Genomic DNA, 24,149 nt, shown 5'->3' on the forward strand with positions numbered 1-24,149 from the left:
TTCTAGAGAAAGACAAATATAATATGATATCACTTATATATAGATCTTTTTTAAAAAGGTACAAATGAACTTATTTACAAAACAGAAATAGAGTCACAGATGTAGCAGACAAACTTATGGTTATCAGGGGATAAGAGATCCCCTGATAGGGGCGGGGGAAATTAGAAGACTGAGGATGACATATACACACTACTATATATAAAACAGATAACTAATAAAGACCTGCTCTATAGCATGGGGAACACGACTCAGTACTCTGTAATGGTCTATACATAAGGAGTGGATATATGTATAACTGATTCACTTTTCTGTACATCTGAAACTAACACAACATTGTAAATCAACTCTACTCCAATAAAATTTTTTAATAATCAAAGTAGGTTTCATCTGGACAACATACAGTGGGGTCTTATTTTTTTATTCACTCTGACAATCTCTGGTCTTCTAATCAGTGCCTTTAGAGCAATGACATTCACAGTAATTATTGATCTAGTTGGATTAATATCCACCATATCCATTACTATTTTTTACTTATTGCCCTTGGTCTTCATTTCTTTTTTTGTCTTCTACTCTTTGTTTTTGTCTTCTACTCTTTTTCTGCCTTTGGTGGTTTTAACTGATATTTTTATATGACTCCATTTTCTCTCCTTTCTTAGCATCACTATTATCCATTGTTTTCCCTTTTCGTGGTTGCCCTAGAGTTTGCAATAAACATTTACAGTGAACTCAAGTCCACTTTCAAATAACACTATACCACTTTCTGAGTTGCATAAATAACTTATAGTAACAAAACAATCCTAATTTCTCCCACCTAGCCATTTTATCATTGCTGTCATTCATTTCAATTATAAATAAGCATACACAACTATATAAAAATTTTTTAAACTACCATAATACCAGAAGGTGAAGTTTAAATTGGTCTAATGTGTTGAAACCTGAGCTTGCCATCTCTTCCCTACCACCATTTTCTTACAACATAATGACTATTTACCTGTCCTCTCTATTACTTCTTATCTCCCAGAAAGAAATGACATGACTATTGGTCCTGTATATGCCTCACTTTCATTTGTGGGCTACTATTGTGATGTAGAGTTGGACTGCTAACCATTGGTGGTTACAAGAGTTGAGATGTGTGTCAACAAATAGAACCCAGTGAAACATGGAAAAATCTACCTTGAATTCCAATAGGCTGCTGCTGCTGCGGCTAAGTCGCTTCAGTCGTGTCCGACTCTGTTCGACCCCATAGACGGCAGCCCACCAGGCTCCCCCGTCCCTGGGATTCTCCAGGCAAGAACACTGGAGTGGGTTGCCATTTCCTTCTCCAATGCATGAAAGTGAAAAGTGAAAGTGAAGTCACTCAGTCATGTCCGACTTTCAGCGACCCCATGGACTGCAGCCTACCAGGCTCCTCCGTCCATGGGATTTGCCAGGCAAGAGTACTGGAGTGGGGTGCCATTGCCTTCTCCATCCAATAGGCTGGCTCAGTGAATTAAACCAATCCATTGATCAGTGAAAGGAAGCTGAAACTTGGAAAAACTTTCCCATGTTTACAGCACTGGTGAAAAGCCCTGGACCAGCAGATGGAGCTAAAATACCACAGCTACGACTCTGGGTTTGTGCTCACTCTCAGACACTTGGAAGTGATGTGGTGAAAGAGTGGAGGCTACTGTTCTGGATCTGGGCAAGAGGAACCCCTACCCTGGGCCCTGTGCTCTAGAGCAGGGGTTGGCAAACTTTTTCTGTAACTGGTCAGATAGTAAACATTTCAGGTTTTGTGGGCCACGTGTAATATCTGTCACATATTCTTTTTTTAATTTTAAACAACTTAAAAATGTAAAAACCAGGACTTCCCTGGTGGTCCAGTGGTTACAACTCCACCCTTCCATGTCAGGAGGCAAAGGTTCAATACCACACACCTGGCAGCATGGTGTGGCCAATAGTAAATAAATAAAATATAAAAACTATTCTTAATTGGTAAGGAGTAGAAAACAGATTGGGTAACTTCCCTGGTAACTCAGCTGGTAAAGAAACCACTTGCAATGCAGGAGACCCCAGTTTGATTCCTGGGTCAGGAAGAGCCCCTGGACAAGGGATAGGCTACCCACTCCAGTATTCTTGGGCTCCCCTGGTGGCTCAGACAGTAGAGAATCCACCTGCAATGCAGGAGAACTGGGTTCGATCCCTGGGTTGGGAAGATCCCTGGAGGAGGGCATAGCAACCCACTCCAGTGTTCTTGCCGGGAGAATCCCCATGGACAGAGGAGCCTGGTGGGCTACAGTCCACGGGGTCACAAAGGGTCAGACACGACTGAGCACAGCACAAAACAGATTACAGGCTAGATTTGGTCCAAGAGCCACAGCTTGCTGACTCTTGCTTTAGAGGACTCAGAAACACAAGAATAGTGAACACACTAAAGAAACACGGTTATGTCTGTCGCTTGGGATCCTGTGCTCGGTGCAGGCTCAGCATGACCCACATCCCTAAACATCCTCTCACTACTAGTACTGTGTCCTCAGAACAAGGTAACGGCTTCTGACTATTACAGTGTTAGAGCAGCCACGTCATTAGAACACAGGAAGGATTTGAGCAACAGAAGAGCTCGGGCAGGAGAGGAGACAAATTAACTTGTTGGACCTTTCTTCTCAGATAGTACGAAGACAAGAGATTCTTGTATAAGAAATTATAGTGCTTGGGTCTTCCCTGGTCACTCAGTGACAAAGAATCCACTTGCCAGTGCAGGACACACGGGTTCCATCCCTGATCCAGGAAGATCCCACATGCCGCAGAGCAACTAAGCCCATGGGCCACAACTATTGAACCTGTGCTCTAGAGCCCGGGAGCCGCAACTACTGATCCATGTGCCTCACCTACTGAAGCCCAGGTACCCTGGAGCCCACGCTCCGCAACAAGAGAAGCCACTGAAACGAGAAGCCCACGCACCACAACTAGAGAGTAGCCCCTGCTTGCCCATGCGCAGCGACGAAGGCCCAGCCCAGCCAAAAATAAGTTTTAAGAAAAGGAATTATAGTTCTCAGTAAGTCTAAGTGAAAGGGAAATCGTGCCCCTGGCATCTAGCAGATCAGGGTAAAGAAACTGATGAAATAAAATTCATATTTTAAGGCAGACAAGAAAAAAAATTAAATATAAAAGATGATTGCTCCTTGGAAGAAAAGCTATAACAAACTTAGACAGTATATTAAAAAAGCAGAGACATTACTTTGCGAACAAAGGTCCGTATAGTCAAAGCTGTGGTTTTCCCAGTCATGTATGGATGTGAGAGCTGGACCATAAAGAAGGCTTGACCCCAAAGAATTGATACTTTTGAACTGTGGTGCTGGAAAAGACTCTTGAGAATCCCTTGGACTGCAAAGAGATCAAATTATTTTATAATTTGATTTATAAAAGAAATAAATCCTGAATATTCATTGGAAGGGCTGATGCTGAAGCTGAAGCTCCAATCCTTTGTCCAATCCTTTGGTCACCTGATATGAAGAGCTGACACACTGGAAAAGACCCTGATGCTGGGAAAGATTGGAGGCAGGAGGAGAAGGGGATGACAGAGGATGAGATGGTTGGATGGCATCACCAACTCGATGGACATGAGTTTGAGCAAACTCTGGGTGATGGTGAAGGACAGGGAAGCCTGCATGCTGCAGTCTATGGGGTCGCAAAGAGTCAGACACAACTGAGCGACTGAACAACAACAACAACAAAGGAAGACAAGAAAAAAATTAAATATTAAATTCCTTCTGTTTGTTTGTGCCTCCTCCCTCCCTAAAATGCAGTGTCCACCCACATTACACATTAACCGGAGCTCTTCAAAGATGGAAGGGCCAGATAAACTGTAAAGCAGAGTTTTTTTCTTTCTTCTGATGTTAACAATGTAACTTCTTTAATTTATTTATCTTTTGATTGAAGGATTAGTGCGTTACAGAATTGTGTTGGTTTCTGCCAAACATCAGCATGAATCAGCCATAGGTATACATATGTTCCCTCCTTCTTGAACCTCTCTCCCATCTTCCTCCCCATCCCACCCCTCTAGGTTATAGCAAGGTAACTTCTTGAAAGAATAGTGTTCTTTCTCAGCTCTTTCGGGAGTCTGTTGGGTGACCTGCTTCTCCCTTCTATGTGCTTACCTGGACAATGTATCCCTGGTGAACTTTACATGAAATATCAGTATGTCATTTTAACATATGATCCTTTTCCTCAAAAATGTATATGACTATGCCTTTGACTACTAACAGGTGAAACAGTTCCCATGACAATCTGCTCCCTAGGTTATAATCCTCAGTATGGCTCGAATAAAATCCCTCTTTTTTTTTTTTTCTTAACTTGATAGTTAATTAAAATTCCCATTCTTATTCTTTGCTTAGTTTTAATTTGCATTTACCAAAGCCAAGTATTGCCTCCCTGGGGGAGAGCAGAAACAAAACCAAACCTCAAATCACATGTGTTTTGTGATTCATGCTATTGATGATACAGTACAAATAGGCTGCACTGAACAAGAAATATACCCTGCTTTGAAAAAAGTGGTTTGACAAATGGCATTTGAAGGTTGGCCAATTGACCTGGCAAAAATCCAGGGCCCACCAGCTTGACAAATGAAATCCTTAGATATGTCTTGGTCTAGAGCTACACGGAAAAGTTTATTAAATACTAAAAACTCCTGTTAACTCTGAGTCCACCTTGAGAAAAGAAATGAAGCACAAGGACTTGATAGATCACTGAAGTACATTGCGTCTGGTGTGCTCTTGGACTGCACATCAGAGCACAGGCATGTGCAGAAAGGCTGTTTTTGAAAGGGAAGAACAGCAGAAAGTTCTGGCTGAAATTCACAAGTTATGGCTCAGACTGGTCTCATACCAGCATCCCAACCAGCACAGCACTCCTGAGATAACAGAAGTGTTGGTGGTTGAGTCCACACCAAATGAGGGCTGACCCTGGCAGATGCCCAATGCTTCAGCTCTGAGTGGGGCATTTGGTGCAGAGGTGGCCCAAAGGAGCTACTCAGCCACTCTCCCTCTGAAAGGGCCATTCCTAACTAGTCTGCTACTCAGCACTGTTTGGAATTAGAGCACTACTGACTGGCACCAAATAACTCCAAGATCAGAAATCTCAATGATATCTTGAATGATGTCAGAAAGACATTCAAATAAGGAAGGGGTGTGCGTGCATGCTAAGTCTCATCAACAGAACTTGCTGATTAAAAGGAAATAGTTACATTCAGGAGAAGAAAACATGGTTACACAAGGAGGAGTTCATAGGATCCATGAATAAGTGACAGTCCCTGCCTTCCCTGGGTGGACACTACTTCACAAGATAATCTAACTCTAGCAACCAAGATTTGGATCTCACTATGTGGGTCTTTGAATTCAAAAAGCAAGTTGGAGTTTGGCTGAAGGTGCTGCTCATCCACCTGAGAAAGACTGAGACTGAAAGAGTGTAACATTTCAGTAGAAGGGCTTTGATGGAGGAAGGAAGGCAAGTCTAAGTCCAGCCAATGAACAATGTGTGTGATGTGGCAGTGGACATGAAATTACCCAGAATCATCCCTTTAGAATTTTAGATTCTCAAGCTGTGGCCAATGGACTAGCAGTTTGGTCTGGCAAGTCGTTCATAGAGGCTGTACTGAAATTTCACCTTTTATGGGACAGGACTTAATAGTCAAATCTCAAATACTGGTGGTTCATATCAATGTCCCCGTGTCTTAAAAAAGAGAGGGGAAGTATGACTTTGAATGTAGTCACTAGGGTCCAGGAGATGACACCTTGGGTCACAAGCCACGCACACGTGGGCTCATACACTGCACAATCTCCATCTCTATCTGACATTGTTTGTGTTTCCCAGGATGATCCAGATTGATGACAATGATTGATTGATTGATGACAGTGATGGGCACAGGTGCCTCTGGTGGGAGAACATGAGGATAAATGGCCCATCACAGAGCTGGTAGGCTGCCTAAACTGGACAATCCACAGAGTAGGGAAGGTTTTTAACACTCTTTAAAAACCTGGTGGTTCTGGAGAACTGTGGTGCTGGAGAAGACTCTTGAGAGTCCCTTGGACAGCAAGGAGATCAAATCAGTCAATCCTAAAGGAAATCAACCCTGAATATTCATTGGAAGCTGAAACTCCAATACTTTCGCCACTTGATGTGAAGAGCTGACTCATTGGAAAAGATCCTGATGCTGGGAAAAAATTGAGGACAGGAGGAAAAGGGGGTGACAGAGGATGAGATGGTTGGATGGCATCACCAACTCAATGGACATGAGTTTCAGCAAACTCCAGGAGACAGTGAAGGACAGGGAAGCCTGGCCTGCTGCAGTCCATGGGGTTGCAGAGACAGACATGACTTACTGACTGAACAACAAGAAAAACCTGGTATGGACAGTGTTTCTGATTTGAACTTCGCTTATCCTATCACTGAAGCCCTGGCCCAGGCTACGATATAGGGACTAGCAACCCAGACTGAAATCACCATGAAGATTGACTTATATATTAAACAGCTCAAGGATCACTTTTCACAGCATGAACATGACAGGAATAGAGCAATAAATACAATATCCATTGATCTTTTCATACTTCACGACTGCTGCTGCTACTGCTAAGTCGCTTCAGTCGTGTCCGACTCTGTGTGACCCCATAGACGGCAGCCCGCCAGGCTCCGCCATCCCTGGGATTCTCCAGGCAAGAACACTGGAGTGGGTTGCCATTGCCTTCTCCAATGCATGAAAGTGAAAAGTGAAAGTGAAGTCACTCAGTCCTGCTCACTCCTAGCGACCCCATGGACTGCAGCCTATCAGGCTCCTCCGTCCATGGAATTTTCCAGGCAAGAGTACTGGAGTGGGGTGCCATTGCCTTCTCCATATTTCATGACACTTCACCCCAAAGCAGTAAAATTACAGCAAAATTAGGATATGTGCTTGAAGCAATAAAATGTGGGTGACAAAGACAGAAGGGCAGGCTTTGCCGGGTAACAGTGTAAGCTCAAGATCAAGCTGAAAATGGGGCACAAAAGTGAGGCGCCAGTGGAGCAGTTGGAGCAGAGGGTAAAGAAATCTTATTTTCCCAGGACTAGAGCTTTAGTTGGGTTCCTTAAGATGGAATACTAGAATCAATTTAATTTGACCTGCTGGTATTCTGATGGTATTTATGGGCCGGATTGGAAAGTCTGGTGTTTTTCAGGATGCATCCTACCCAGTGGAGAGAATCCAGTGACAATATATTTATTAAATCATGTGAAAGTACCTTGGGAAAGGACACAGAAAGGAAGGTTTAGCAATGTTATTTTTCCTGCCCACTAATTAAAAGTTAGGGGAGGAAAACTCAAAACCCCATCTAGGAGCAAGAAAATGGGTTGAGAAGAGCTCATCATGGGAAAAAAGAAAAAGATGGTGGCAGAACGAATTGGAGTCACCAAATCTTGCATCAAATAATGCTACTTTTGCCCATTGTGTTTAAATGGGAATAAGAAAATTATTTCTTAGTCATACTTCTAGATACATCTTCAATCTGGGATGAGGGGTGCTGGCATCATAGTTGGTTCTATGAAACTGAAGCACATCTAATAAAGCTAGACCCAAAGTATAGTGGGCTGTACTGAATGGACAACGAGGTATTGGGAGGCACAGTGCAAAATAGCCTTGAAGGAGAAGGTCCTTGGGGAAACTGCGAAGGGCCAGAAGTACCCAGGCATTGTGTACTGATTGCTGAAGAACATTTCCTGCCTTTGGCTATGCTCAGCACCAAGATTTAGCAATTAAACATTAAAGACGTTGTTTGAGAAAAATGGGTCATGAGATAAACACATGGGCCATTAAGAACATGCTGGTCTGCCAGGAGCCAGCATATTGCATATTGAGTGCATATTGCATATTGAGTGCAGCACTTTCCACAGCATCATCTTTCAGGATCTGGAATAGCTCAACTGGAATTCTATCACTGCCGGGAGCCAGCGTGAGGAACTCCGCCCATGACAAAGGTCATGAGGAAGGAGGCTCGGCATACGCAAAGGCGGGATCGAGCCTCAGGAGTCCCCCTGGAAATTCTCGAGCATCAACCCCCAAACCAGAGTCTGCCTACTTTCTGCTTTATGCTTTCACCTACACCTCTGACTTTATGTGGGCTGTCCCCCACTACCTCTCTCTGAAAAAAAGAATTAGCTTACAGCTCCAGTTAATAATTCCTGGGCGTGACAGTGTTTAATCTACAAACTCCTTTGGAAATCCTCTAGCCTGCCTGAATAGGTTTTTCCGGCCACATGTGATTGTTCAGAGCCTCCCAACTGTGAGAGGCAGGAGATGTTCTAAACTGTCTAAACACAGATTCTTTAGAGTAGTTAAAAGATTGATTAGAAATTGTATTGGTGAAGGGTTTTTCACTTGTTGGGCCAATGTTTGCTGCTAAGTCTCCATACTCCTTACCTACTGTGTCCTTGGCAGTGTATTGATTGATATAATGGGTGTATAGAAATGTAAAATGCAGCTTTGTCCAGTGCTTTTTTGGAGGCTGGTGCCTGACTTTGGAGTAATCACCTTTAGAGAAAAATAAGTTTCTTAAAATGTTAACAGGCCTCCTGGCTAGAAGATGATGTCAATCATCTGAACTTTTGCATATGATAAGTTTGAAAGCCTGGCTTCGATTAGGACCAGGAACTGCTGTCCTTGCATGACTCCACCCCTTCCCCCATTATCCTCTATGCACAACTTAAGGTATAAAAACTACTTTGGAAAATAAAGTGCGGGCCTTGTTCACTGAAACTTGGTCTCCCCATGTCGCTCTCTCTTTCAAATTCTGGCTGAGTCTCCATCTGGAGCGCGGAACCCGCCATGCTTGCTAATTATGCCTGGGCTTCTAAGATCCGACCGGGGAGGCCTCAGTGTCTCCTCTCCTTCTGGAGAATGGAAGGACGCCTGCGGCCTACGTAAGTGGTGCAAACTTCTTGTCTTGAAGTTTTATTGGTCTCCCGTGTAAACCAAGCTACTCAGCCTCTTTTCTCCACTGAATTTTCCTACTGAGCTATCCTCATTCTATTACTCTTTATATCCTTACTTAACGTTTAATTAAGCAGTTGTTTCCTGACCCTCGCCTACGCCGTCTCTCCTTCGAATACCCTGGATCAGCTGGGGCTGGACCCTGGCACTGGTCCTTGAAGTATCTTTTACTGATTATACCTTAGCCTTGTACGTGCTCTGCTGGCCGTATGCTCTAAGCTCTTTTTTCCCTGCTCCTATAAAAAGGCTTGACTGCAGGAATAAAATTGTCAGTCCTTGCAGAGACTGTCCGAGTGTTGTTCTTTCAGGTTCGCCATTTCCAAGTCCCAGGGATAAAAATCCCCACAAGGTGGCGCCCGAACAGGGAGTTGATAGGAAGACTGAACAAAGTGGCGAGCCCTGCAGAAAGAAGTAAGCAGGATGGGACAACATAGCAGTAAGATTCCTTTCATTTCTATAATGCATCACTTTTTGAAACAAAATGGCGTTAATGTTTCAAGAGATCAGTTGAATGACTGCTATCATATTTTACTGGAACATAATCCATGGTTCCCAGAGGAAGGGACGCTCAATCTAGACATATGGAAAAGGGTTAAGAATAATGTTTTGCGAGCATATCGGCAAGGAGTCCATGTTCCACCTCAATGGTGTGTTACATGGTCACTCATACAGGCTGTCATAGAACAAATTGAAGGGCATAATATTGATTTGGAAGTGGAAACTGTTCAGTCTTTACATGAATATGAGCTTAAGGAACAAGATATGCAAGGTGCTTTGAAATATAAGAATGTTATGCTCAATCAGACACAATCCCTAGGAAAACAGCTTGGAGACATATGTCTACAGGATGTATCAAAACTGAAACCACTTACAGCGGAAGTCATTTCATTCAACGGACAGCCCAAATCTGAGGTTTTCCCTTCTGCTCCGCCTTTAACAGCAGTTGCTAACTTTGCTTGTACTAACCATTTCACTCCTCCTCGGGAGATGCCTGCTTGCGATTTTGCTTTTCCAATACAGTTTGATCAATCTGCCCAAGGTGAGAATGCTTGGGCTGGTTTAGATTTTGGTATGTTGTCTAGGTTTAAGAAAGCATGCACTCTGTATGGACCTATGTCTCCTTCCTGTGTAGAATTCCTCAGAGGATGGGCTGATCACTGGATGCCATATGATTTTTTTCAAGTAGCGAAGATAATTCTAAATCCTCAACAATTATTTCAATGGCAAATGTGGGTTAACGATGAAGCCCCACAGATGATGATTGACCAGCAATCTCATGGTAACCCCGCCAATTTAACCTATGATATACTTACTGGAACGGGAGCCATGGCTGATATGACTATGCAATTAGCTAATATTACCCCTCAAATGCTGCATTTCATTAAAGAAATTTCTTGCAGAGCATGGGCAAAGGTCGATAATGTTAACTCTGATGGTTCATTTGTTAAGATTACCCAAGGACATGAAGAGGAATATTCCCAATTTATAGGAAAATTAAAGGATGCCATTGAAAAATCTATCAAAGATGAAACCTTACAAAATATTATTTTAAAACAACTTGCCTGTGAAAATGCCAATGAGGAATGTCAATCCATGCTTAGACCAATTCGAGAAACCGGTTCTCTTATGGAGTATTGGAAAGCTTATAGAGATATCAGATCTACATCCCATAGAGCAAAATTAGCAACACTAGAAACTTTTAATGTGCAAAAGGTTACCAATGCTAAATGTTTTAACTTCGGGAAGGCCAACCATATGAAAAAACAATGCCTCATGCCAGTGAAAACAGCTAAAAATAATACTACTTCTAAAAAAAAAAAAAAAGGCCCCCAGGAGTTTGCCCAAAATGTAAACAGGGATTCCATTGGTTGAATGAATGTCATTCCAAATTCGATAAGGATGGAAGTGCATTAACTACAGAGGCACAACAAAAACAACAAGGAAACTAATAAAGGGGCTATCCCCTAGCCCCACTACAAAAGGAGGACCCCACATCATGACACTACAAGCAGCTACATCTAAGAGTGCCTGCATTGATACACCTAGTCCTTATGACATGGACTTAATAGAATTATACAATCCTCATAAAATCCCCACTGGATATTATGGTCCAGTCCCTTCCGGAACAATGGGACTAATTTTAGGACGTAGCAGTTGTACCATGAAAGGTTTAGTAGTGTTGACTGGAGTTATGGATGAAGATTATGAAGGAGAGATACATGTCATGGTGAATGTCGTAAAATTAGGAAATATATACTTACAAAAAGGGGAGCGCTTTGCACAATTATTACTTTTGCCATATGTCAGACCATTGAGGGCATCTGATAAAATTAGGCAGGGGGGGTTTGGTAGCACCAATCTTACCGCCGCACTATCTACCTTATTAAAGGAACGTCAAAAGCCTATGCTTACTCTAAAGATACGGGGAAAAAATTTCACAGGTGTGTTGGATACAGGAGCCAACATTTCCATTATTAGAACTGAAGAATAGCCCCTTGAATGGGGTAAGACTGTGGCTCCTTCCAGACTGTTAGGGGTAAGCAAGGCTAATGCTACACAAACTTTCGTCAATTCATCCTATTTACAAGCTTATGGTCCTGATCAAATTGTAGCTTACATCAAACCATATATTACCAATATCCCTATTAATTTATAGGGAAGGGTTTTCTTGAACAAACAAAAGCCACGATTTCTCTGAATGAGCCTTTTTAATGGGGGCGATTAGGTTAACACCGCTGCCTCTTGATTGGGAATCTAATACCCCAATATGGACACCTCAATGGCCCCTGACTAAAGAAAAGTTGGCAGCTCTCGCACAATTAATAACTGAGCAACTACAGAAAAATCATATAGAGCCTTCATTTTCCCCATAGAATCTCCCATTTTTGTAATAAAAAAGAAATCAGAAAAATGGCAAATGTTGATAGATTTAAGAAATGTTAATAATACCATGATTCCTATGGGGCCTTTACAACCTGGATTGCCCTTCCCTTCCATGGTGCCAAAAGAATGGTCTATAATTATTACTAATTTACAAGATTGCTTTTTTACTATACCTTTACATCCTAAAGATAGAAAACGTTTTGCTTTTTCAGTTCCTTCTATAAATCACATGGCTCCTATTAAAGATTTCAATGGAAGGTTTTACCTCAGGGAATGATGAACTCTCCTACCATTTGCCAATATCTCATATCTGTTTTATTACAACCCATTAGAGATAAATATCCTACTGCTTTCATAATTCATTATATGGATGATATACTCCTCTCCATGCAATCTGAACTCTGTTTACAACTGTTATATGACGCAATCACTACCACTCTTCAAAATCATGGCCTGCTTGTTGCACCAGATAAAATTCAATTGAAAGCACCCTTTAATTACTTAGAACATGTTATGGAAGAGTCTAAGATAAAACCTCAAAAACCTCAAATCTCTATGCATTCTCTACGTACATTAAATGATTTTCAAAAATTGATAGGAGATATTAATTGGCTTCGGCCATCCATTGGCATTCCCACCTATGCATTACAAAATTTATTTAAAATTTTAGAGGGACCTCCTGACCCTAATAGTCCTAGACAGCTAATAACAGAAGCAAAAGAAGAACTAAAATTTGTTGAAAAACACATTCAACAATCTTTCTCAAGTCGGCTGGATCATACCCAACCGATTTATTTATATATATTTCTCACTAAACATTCACCTACTGCAATCATAGCTCAAAAAAGCCCAATAGAATGGGTATATCTACATACTAAAAGGTCAAAGAAATCGTATCATACATTGAGAAAATAGGGCAACTAATTGTATCAGGAAGGAACCATATACAAACCTTAACTGGATTTAATCCATATGCAATACATGTCCCCTTGACAAAAAGAGAATTACAAATTGCCTTACAATATAACATGACCATGCAAATAGCATTAAATGATTTTCAGAATGTTATCTCATTCCATTTGCCGAAAGGAAAATTATGGGACTTCCTACAATTTACTAAATTTATAGTAACTAATATCATTGCATCCCAGCCTATTTCAAATGCACCTACCTATTTCATTGATGGCAACAAGAAAGGCATAGCTGGGATTGTTGGCCCTGATATCAAAGAGAAATTACCTACTACCTATTCTTCAATACAAAGAGTTGAATTATATGCTTTATATGCTCTTCTGTCTCTTCAACCATTACCCTTTAATATATATACTGATAACAGATACCTTGCTTCCCTTTTCCCCGATTTTGTTACTGCCCTTTTATACAACCTAGATGAAGAATTATATATTCTCTTTTCAAAGACTCAAGCCTTAATTCAATCACGTACGGAACCCTTCTTCATTGCACATATACGTGCTCATTCAGGTTTACCTGGCTCCCTGGCAGCAGGAAATGATGCTATTGATAGTTTCTCGTGTCTTTACGTCTGCTATTGACGAACATGCTAATCTTCATACCAATGCTAAAATATTGCACTCTAAATACCATATTCCCCTCACTGAAGCGAGACATATCATTAAATCTTATGACATCTGCGCTCCTCTGCACTTACATACCACAATTTCGGGAGTTAATCCTCATGGGCAACAGCCTAACTCCCTTTGACAATCTGACTTCACTCATTGCTCCTTAGGAAAGTTTTCTTTGCTTTTTGTCTCAACTGATACATTTTCAGGTTTTATATGGGCACTGCCTATCTCTTCAGAATCCAACAAACACGCCATTTCCAAACTTTTACTCACCTTCCCTGTTATGGGGATACCTTCGGTCTTAAAAACAGATAATGGGCCTGTATTTACCTCTCACTCGTTTCATTCATTTATACTGGAATGGAATATAACACACATCATGGGGATACCCTATAATCCCCAGGGTCAACCAATTATCAAAAGAGCCCATCGTACTCTTAAAACTCATTTATTAAAACAAAAAGGGAGAATATGGAAGAGAAGATACACTTCTTATCCTATGAACCCTCAATTGTTATTATCTTTAACTCTTTATTCCTTAAATTTTTAAAATATTAATAAAAGATAGTTCTAATACTCATGCAGACTACATTTTGTAGAAGAAAACAGTAAGAAACTGTTAGAAGCCAAAACACCAACATGGTATAAACAGTTTAATCAATGGCTGCCAGGAATCTTACGACTCCTAGGCAAAGGTTATGGTCTTGTTGTTGCAGATGGAGAAGAAATCTGGGTTCCACTTCGCCATGTCCATTACTGAGAAGGACCCCGAGACTGGACTCCCCCGACAGGTGACGCAGCTGACATGAAGGGTCTCGTCAATGACCATAGAGGAGCCGAAGAGAAAACGTCAACGTCTGAACCCTGGACCTGAGCAATGGCATGTGTGGAAGATTCCTGCTGCATTGGAGCGCTTTGCCAGTGTGTATGGGACTGCAAAAGCCTTAAAACCTCAAAACTATACCTTTTTATACAATCAGATCAGATCAGATCAGATCAGTTGCTCAGTCGTGTCCAACTCTTTGCGACCCCATGAATCGTAGCATGCCAGGCCTCCCTGTCCATCACCAACAGTACAGGTTATATCCAATCTTGTGTGCACTTCCCGTACATGTTTATTGTAGGTAACTTTGATATAGATCTTTCTGCTAAGATTGTTAACGGTATAGCATGTGCCTTGTATACATGTTTAAACCATACTATTTCACATCATAATGTCAATATTGCAATAGTCAAGCAGAGATCTGAATTGTGGCTTCCTGTTAACCTCACAGAACCATGGACCGACTCTGTATTTCTCCCAGTTCTGCTCAAAAATGGCTTAAAGAGGTCAAAGCACATAATAGGATGGGTTATTGCTGGCATTCTTAGTCTAATATCTATTGTTACAGTAGGAAACCTATCTGGTATGGCACTACACAATTTTATACAGAATCATGATTTTATAACTGCTTGGCACAAAGATTCCCATGATCTCTGGACTCGACAAGCTCAAATAGATCAGTGATTGCAAACACGAATTAATGAATTACAAGCAGTGGTAATTAATATAGGAGATCAAATACAGCAAGTTACTTTACAAACACATACACGTTGTCACTGGAATTTTACTTCTTTCTGTCTGACTAACATGCCCTGTAATGGCACTGAGTATCCTTGGGATAAAGTTAAAGCACATTTTCAGGATCTCACGGATAACTCAAGTTTGGACATTAACCTTCCAAAACAACAAATTGCTAATTTTCAAGTTAAAATACCTAAGGAATTGTATAGCACCCAATTTTATTATACTTTAACCAAAACATTATCCTCTTTGGATCCCAGAACTTGGTTTTCAGGAGGCAACCTTTTTATATATGTATTAATTGCTCTGCTTTTTCTGTCATTGTTTATAGGATACAGATGTCTCTACTCAAGACTCCATGCCTCTCACAACGGAGTCCAACTAGCAGCTGCCGTGCTTAAACTAAAAACAAAAGGAGGATATGTTAGGAGGCACAGTGCAAAATAGCCTTGAAGGAGAAGGTCCTTAGGGGGGAAAAGGTGAAGAGCCAGAAGTACCCAAGCATTGTGTACTGATTGCTGAAGAACATTTCCTGCCTTTGGCTATGCTCGGTGCCAAGATTTAACAATTAAACATTAAAGACGTTGCTTGAGAAAAATGGGTCATGAGATAAACACATGGGCCATTAAGAACGCGCTGGTCCTTGAAGTATCTTTTACTGATTATACCTTAGCCTTGTATGTGCTCTGCTGGCTGTATGCTCCAAGCTCTTTGTTCCCTGCTCCTATAAAAAGGCTTGACTGCAGGAATAAAATTGTCAGTCCTTGCAGAGACTGTCCGAGTGTTGTTCTTTCAGGTTCGCCATTTCCAAGCCCCAGGGAGAAAATCCCCACACGAGGAATGAACACTGTGAAAGTAGCCAGTACCGACAGTGATGCTGGCATATTTAGGACGTGGTCTGTGTGAACTTTGAGATTAAAAGGTCATAGACAGGTCATAGACAAACTATGAGCTCACAGGTGATTTACATGATACTTGATGAAATGAAAGTCACAGAAATAATGATAAATAACAAAATCTACATTGGGGAATTGAACTCTAGTCACTGGTTAAAGGGCTTCCCAGGTGGCGCAGTAGTAAAGAATCTGCCTGCCAGTGAATAAGACGCAAGAGACTCGGGTTTGCTCTCTAGGTCGGGAAGATCTGCTGGTTTAGGAAATGGCAACATACTCCAGTATTCTTGCCTGGAACATTTCATGCACAGAGGAGCCTGGGAGGCTACAGTCCATGGGGTCACAAAGAATCATACACGACTGAGCATATACACACATACACACACACACACACACCTGTTAATGTGGCAAGCATAGGAGCAAAAATGAGTCCAGGTGTTCAAATAGACCTATAAGATGACGACAATTACAGTTAATTCTATATCATTCAAGAGCATCATAAAGGAATGATACAAGTTTACCATAATGCACTCAGTAGAGTGGCAACAAGAAAATGTTGGTGAGATTGTGGAGTAACTGGGACTCACATATGATGCTGGCAGGAGGATAAACTGGAACATCCATTTCAGAAATGTGTTTGCTAGTGTTTACTAAAGTGGAACATATACACAATGTGATGGTGAACTTTATATGTCAATGGACTGAGGGATGCCCAGACAGCTGATAAAACGTTATTTCTGCAGTGTTTCCAGAAGAGATTAGTATTTGAATTGGTGAACTGAATGAAGCAGATGGCCCTACCCAAAATGAGCATCTCTCTCTGTTAAATCACTTCAGTCATGTCAGACTTTTTGTGACTCAATGGACAGCAGTCCGCCAGGCTCCTCTGTCCACAGGATTCTCCAGGCAACAATATTGGAGCTGGTTTGTACTGGTTATATTCCAGGCAAGAATACTGGTGTGCTCTTCTCCAGGGGATCTTCTTGACCCAGGGATTGGACCCATGTCTCTTATGTCTCCTGCACTGGCAGTCGGGTTCTTCACCATTAGTGGCACCTGGGAAGCCCACCCAATGTGAATGAGTGCCATCCAATCCTTTGAGGGACTCAGCAGAACCAAAAGGCAGAGGAAGAACATTTTCGCTTGCTGCTTGAGCTGGGACATCTGTCTTCTGCTGCCCCCAGATATCAACACTCCTGGTTCTCAGGCCTTTGGAGTCAGATCAGGACTTACATCATTATCCCTCCGCCCCACCCCCCATTGGAGTGTTTTGTCAATTCTATTCCCTCTCATTGGTCACACTTGGGTAAGAATAGGAATCTTGTTAGGAATGTGTCTCCTCTGTATTCCCTCTTCCTTCATCTGTCACGTTCTGAGGATGTGACCCTTACTGCAGCCATGAGGCTGCTGAACTTGGACTGACTGGGATGCTGGATGGACCCTGGCTTCGCTAAGGCTTGTCACCTAGACTCCCAGGGATATCTACTAACAGACTCTGCTCTAGGTCCATAGTCCTGAGTTTTGGAATGCCTTTGGTCCAGTCCTAGTGAGCTTGGGGGGGGCACACTAAGACAGTAAGTGAGGGCTAGAGTAATGCCTGAGCAAACTACCTTGTACTAGAAGGACTGGAAAAGGTCAGTTTTCATTTCAATCCCAAAGAAGGGCAATGCCAAAGAAAGTTCAAACCACCCCGCAATTGCACTCATTTTACATGCTAGCAAGGTAATGCTCAAAATCCTTCAAGTCAGGCTTCAACAGTGCGTGAACCATGAACTTCCAGATGTTCAAGCTGGATTTAGAAAAGGCAGAGGAACCAGAGATCATATTGCCAATATTAGATGGATCATAGAGAAAGCAAGGGAATTCCAGAAAAACATCTACTTCTGCTTCATTGACTACACTAGAACCTTTGACTGTGTGGATCACAACAAACTGTGGAAAATTCTTCAAGGGATGGGAATACCAGACCACCTTACATGCCTCCTGAGAAATCTGTATGCAAGTCAAGAAGCAACAGTTAGAACCAGACGTGGAACAATGGACTGGTTGCAAATTGGGAAAGGAGTATGTCAAGGCTGTATACTGTCACCCTGCTTATTTAACTTACATGCACAGTACATGTTGTGAAATGCCAGGTTGGATGAAGCACAAATGGACTCAAGAGTGCCAGGAGAAATATTAATAACCTCTGATATGCAGATGACACCACACTTAAGGTGGAAAGCGAAGAGAAACTAAAGAGCCTTTTGATGAAAGTGAAAGAGGAGAGTGAAAAAGCTGGCTTAAAACTCAACATTCAGAAAACTAAGATCATGGCATCTGGTCCCATCACTTCATGGGAAATAGGTGGGGAGATGATGAAAACAGTGACAGACTTTATTTTCTCGGGCTCCCAAATCACTGCAGATGGTGACTGCAGCCATGAAATTAAAAGTTGCTTGCTCCTTGGAAGAAAAGCTATGACCAACCTAGACAGCATATTAAAAAGCAGAGACATGACTTTGCCAACAAAGGTCCATCTAGTCAAAGCTATGGTTTTTCTAGTAGTCATATATGAATGTAAGAGTTGGACCATAACAAAGGCTGAGAGTTGAAGAACTAATGCCTTCGAACTGTGGTGTTGAAGAAGACTCTTTAGAGTCCTTTGGACTGCAAGGAGATCCAACCAGTTCATCCTAAAGGAAATCAACCCTGAATATTCTTTGGAAGGACTGATGCTGAAGCTGAAACTCCAATACTATGGCCACCTGATGCGAAGAACTGACTGATTTGAAAAGACCCTGATGTTGGGAAAGATTGAAGGTGGGAGAAGGGGATGACAGAGGATGAGATGGTTGGATGGCATCACTGACTCAATGGACATGAGTTTGAGTCAACTCTGGGAGCTGGTGATGGATGGGGAGGCCTGGCATGCTGCAGTCCATGGGGTAACAAAGTGTCAGTCATGACTGTGAGACTGAACAACAAGAAGAACCCCACACCGTATAGTGTTTGTGTAACTCTGCCCCTGCTCCAGAGGAGGGGGGCCTTTGAGCCGCTCCAGGCTTACATATTTAAGGTCAATCTGGGAGGGAGATGATTGGACTTCCTAGAAATCTCAGGCGACCTTCCCTCTCATATATTATTCCACCCATGGGCCATGCTTGACACCTCACCTCCGAAGCCAGGTGAGGATGTTAGAGTCTGCAAGCTATGAGGCCTACTGTCCCTGAGGGTGTGGCTGGGCTTTCTGCTGACAATCCTGTGTGCTGGCTTCTTAATCTATCATTTAGATGAGCCAACCTGGAGCACGGGCTTCCTGGTGACTCAGAGTGTAAAGAATCTGCCTGCAGTGCAGGAGATCAGGATTCCATCCCTAGGTTGGGAAGATTCCCTGGAGGAAGGCATGGCTACCCACTCCAGGATTCTTGCCTGGGGAATTCCATGGAAAGAGGAGCCTGGTGGGCTACAGTCCAGGGGGTTGCAAAGAATCGGACACGACTGAGCGACTAACACTCACTCAGCTCAACTTATCCTGGAGCATGGCCAAACTTTAAAGCCTGCTTCAAGGCCACCAGTTTCTTTCCCTGAATGACACAACTGAATTAAACAAGGACCATGTGTCTTAAAGTTTGAAATCTTGCCTAGCAGTGAGCTGAGAAAATGAGTCAACTCCGAAGCCCCTTTTGAGGACCACCCCATTCCTCGCACCCCACCCCTCAACCCAATACCTCTCGGATCCTCTTCTGCCATTCCTCAATGAATTCAGGTGAGCTGGTGTTCACCTGGCTGGCATTGAGTGTCCACGCAGGGCACTTCCAGGTGGGAAGAGACAGCATGGCCAGGGAGGGTCCCAAGAAAGCAAATGTGCCTCCCTGGAGAATGGGCAGCCTGGAGGAGGGGAAAGGAGACAGTTACCCATTAGCCCTTTTAACACTGGCCTGTCACTGGCCCCAGCAGAGGCCTTTTCATCCCAAGTCCTCCCTTGGTTTCAGGGCAACACATGAGTCCTGCAGTTCTCAGTTATAGGGAACTCCTGCTGCTGCTGCTGCTGCTAAGTCACTTCAGTCATATCCGACTCTGTGCAACACCATAGACCGCAGCCCACATGGCTCCCCTGTCCCTGGGATTCTCCAGGCAAGAACACTGGAGTGGGTTGCCATTTCCTTCTCCAATGCATGAAAGAGAAAAGTGAAAGTGAAGTCACTCAGTTGTGTCTGATCCTTTGCGACCCCATGGACTGCAGCCTACCAGGCTCCTCTGTCCATGGGATTTTCCAGGCAAGAGTACTGGAGTGGGGTGCCATTGCCTTCTCCAAAGGAACTCCTATCAATATCCAAGTCAGATCCACGAACTGTGCCAAACTTTGGACAGGTAGGCAAGGTGGGGAGGATAAGACCAGCAGACCTAATCCAAGTCCTGGAGATGCGAGCCCAGGAGCAGAGAGTCACGTACTGGGAAACGATCTGGGGCAGCACAGAGCTCAGGGAACACGTTTGGTGGTTGCCACTGCCTTCCTCAGTCCCAGAGAAACTTCCCCAGACCCCAGGATCAAAGCACAGTGCACACACATCAAGTTCCCTCACTGACAAGAGATGCACAGCCTAGAATCTGGGTGGCCAGATTCCTTTGTGCCTTCAAAAATGAAAGGCGATTCCAGACCTCTACCTCCAGGCTCCTTTCTATCACATGGACTGAACATGCTTGAGATCCATTATCAGGGCGTGTCCCCCACACAAGCCTTCCTTCTTCCTGGTCAGTGTCTCACTCTGGCCTCTGTGAGAACTTCCAGCAGTGTCCATCTGACTTGTCTCCCTTCAAGGTGAACATAGCCTGATAAGTCAACCTTCAATAACCCTGTCTTACTAGAAGGTCAGAAGCTGTTAAGGCTGACCTAGTCTCCTCACCTGCATATTATAATAGAGCTGGTGCGGAGGGAGAGTGGAACAGGATCTTAGCCTCTTGCTTGCATTTGTCATAGTATACCTTACCCAGTTTAGATACTTGTTCTTAACAATACTAGAAGAGTACTTTTGAAATCAGGATTCCATGAAGATAGCTTAAAGAGTCTTCTTGAGAACAAACCCATTTTATTTAATGAAAATATAAAGTATACGAAAGAGTTTTACTGCCTAACTGGATTTTGTCCTGGCTGAACATAGGACCTAGCAAGGGCTGAGCATCAGCCTCAGATGAGTTCACGGGCTGGTCAAGAGGTGCACCCAGGCATGGAGAGAGCTTAGACCTCCAGGTGATTCTAACATCTGCTAGGGTTAAGAACAACTGATCTAGATTCATAAATCTAGACCCATAAGGCTCCAAAATAGATTAGAATATATGGCACACACAGGGCAGGAAACATGGGTGATGGAATGGGTATGTATGAATGATTTTTTAGTTAAAAAAATTATGGTGGGGAGAGATAAATTAGGAATTTGGGATTAACATGTATACACTAATATATATATAAAATAGGTAAACAACAAGGACCTTCTATATAGCACAGGGAACTATAATCTATTTTATAATAATCTATAATGAAAGAGAATCTATATATAATATACATTTATATATATATGTATAACTGAATCAATTTGCTATATATTTGAAACTAACACAACATTTTAAATTAACTATACTTCAATTAAAAATTCATAAAAATTATGAAGCTAAGTATCTTGACAGAGAAGGGAAACACACTATATCATTGCAAAATCCCTTTTGAGCTTTTAAAATGAACATAGACACCTTTGCATATCATAGGTACAGACAGTATGTAATCCAAGATTTGTGTTTCAGTTTTTTGCTGTAATTCCATATGCACATTTCATTCATTCAACAAATATTTACTGAGGATTTGCTCTGTGGGAGGCACTGGTTGTCAGGTATTGGAAATACCACAGTGAGTGTGACAAAACTCCCACTTATATTCTAGTTACATATTTCCTGGTTAGCCCTTGTACTAACAAACTAGTCATTTACAGTAACTCACTCTCAGGGATTCTTTAAACAGTTTACAGTTATAAACAATCCATCATTGCTATACCACCATGGCCTCAGCCATTTCAGTATTACTGGGTTCCTTGAGGGCAGAGAAGTCTAGTTTTCTCTTCCGTCCCTCCAGCACCGAGGTTAGTATTATAAAATCTATCAACACTGGGGTTTCTCATTTCATGTTTATAGTTTAATAGGCATATAATGAAATCCTGACAAAAGTGAATTTGCATTTCAGTAAGTCACAAAAGATGTGATTTTTATGTCTGTTTTTCCTTGTCTATAAACTGTTTTACTCATTACATAGAAATTAGACACTGCCAAAATATATATAAAACAGTTTTACTGATGGTGAGATTTGTTTTCACTTAGAAAATATTTTCTGTTATTATATCCCTAACTTAGAACTTATTTAAGGGATATTTCAAAATTTTCAAGAAGTTCAGCATTTTTCTAACTCTGTTCATGTTATTTTTTTCAAGATTATTACATGTAGTTGGGATAATGTACTAACATGATAGATGCACTTTTTACCTTTTTTTTTTTTTTGGCTGCACCTCTTAACTTGCAGAATCTTAGTTCACCCACCAAGGGAACTTGCATCAAAAGCACTGAATCCTCACCACTGAACCACCAGGGAATTCCCTCTACCTTTTTGAAACTACAAAATACATTTTATGTTCAAGAACAAGATGAATTGTTTCCATTAATTTACTAGAGTGCATTCCTATGTCCTAAAAAAAGAAGCCTCTTGATGAAAGTGAAAGTGGAGAGTGAAAAAGTTGGCTTAAAGCTCAACATTCAGAAAACAAAGATCATGGTATCTGGTCCCATCACTTCATGTGAAATAGATGGGGAACATTGGAAACAGTGTCAGACTTTATTTTTGGGGGCTCCAAAATCACTGCAGATGGTGACTGCAGCCATGAAATTAAAAGACGCTTACTCCTTGGAAGGAAAGTTATGACCAACCTAGATAGCATATTGAAAAGCAGAGACATCACTTTGCCAACCAAGGTCCGTCCAGTCAAGGCTATGGTTTTTCCAGTGGTCATGTATGGATTTGAGAGTTGGACTGTGAAGAAAGCTGAGCACTGAAAAATTGATGCTTTTGAACTGTGGTGTTGGAGAAGACTCTTGAGAGTCCCTTGGACTGCAAGGAGATCCAACCAGTCCATTCTGAAGGAGATCAACCCTGGGATTTCTTTGGAAGGAATGATGCTGAAGCTGAAACTCCAGTACTTTGGCCACCTCATGTGAAGAGTTGACTCATTGGAAAAGACTCTGATGCTGGGAGGGATTGGGGGCAGGAGGAGAAGGGGAAGACAGAGGATGAGATCGCTGGATGGCATCACTAACTCGATGGACATGAGTCTGAGTGAACTCCGGGGAGCTGGTGATAGACAGGGAGGCCTGGCGTGCTGCAATTCATGGGGTCGCAAAGAGTCGGACACGACTGAGCGACTGAACTGAACTGAACTGATTCCTATGTCCTACAGTTAGATTCACACAACATATCCATAAATTCTTCCTTCCCTCTCCTATACTCAGATCTTCAATCCCATTTTCCATCCATTCCTGTCCCCCTCCCCAACTTGTTTATGAGCATTACCACCTTGCTCATAACTTCTTATTGATACTCTTTTGACAGAGATCTATGTATATTTCTTGCATTTCTACTAGTTTTCCTTTTATGCACTTTCTTGGTACATGTTGAAGATATATGCATTCAGTATCACTACAAGGCTTTCATTGTTCTATACACATTTTACCTTTTATGGTGACTTTTATGTGTATCTCAGAGCTGCTTTTAATTTCACAATTAATTTCATCTTATTTTAAAATTTTTACCTTAAATATGATTCACTATTATTATACATGTGCCTTCTAAATCTTTTGTGAACCACAGATTGTTGATTGTTAAAATTCAACATTTTAGAAATAGAATGGCCCATTTGAAGCATATCTAACCTGGCCTTATCATTTTATAGATAACAGGTCTGGAGCCCAGAGTGATAGAATTAACCAGGATGTCTTGGGTTTTTTCACCACGGCACTATAACACCAGTTAAGAGCATGGAATAGACCAAAGGCAAGTCTGAATATGACTTTGTCTTATCAGCTGTGTGACCAAGGCATGTTGCCCAACTTCTGCAAGCCTCAGTGTCCTCTTTGACAAAATATAGTAGTGATCTCCCAAGGAATAACTGTGAAGATAAAATATATGTAAGTGATTAGCATGATGCCTGGGGAAGAAC

At 42.0% G+C, this 24,149-nt stretch overlaps 2 protein-coding genes across 3 annotated transcripts in view; both read right to left on the reverse strand.

The window, feature by feature from the left end:
* LOC129659535 (solute carrier family 23 member 1-like) overlaps positions 1-24,149 on the reverse strand; it is a 246,646-nt gene that overhangs the window by 18,266 nt on the left and 204,231 nt on the right. The gene's annotated exons all lie outside the window — the stretch shown is intronic.
* LOC129659538 (solute carrier family 23 member 1-like) overlaps positions 21,500-24,149 on the reverse strand; it is a 30,746-nt gene continuing 28,096 nt past the window's right edge. Inside the window, exon 5 of the mRNA XM_055590994.1 lies at positions 21,500-24,098. Coding sequence (XP_055446969.1) covers positions 23,960-24,098 — 139 coding nt within the window. The 3' untranslated portion in view covers positions 21,500-23,959. The remainder of the gene's footprint in view (positions 24,099-24,149) is intronic.

The sequence above is a fragment of the Bubalus kerabau genome, chromosome 8 (assembly GCF_029407905.1).
Source record: "Bubalus kerabau isolate K-KA32 ecotype Philippines breed swamp buffalo chromosome 8, PCC_UOA_SB_1v2, whole genome shotgun sequence".
NCBI classification, from domain to species: Eukaryota; Metazoa; Chordata; class Mammalia; order Artiodactyla; family Bovidae; genus Bubalus; species Bubalus kerabau.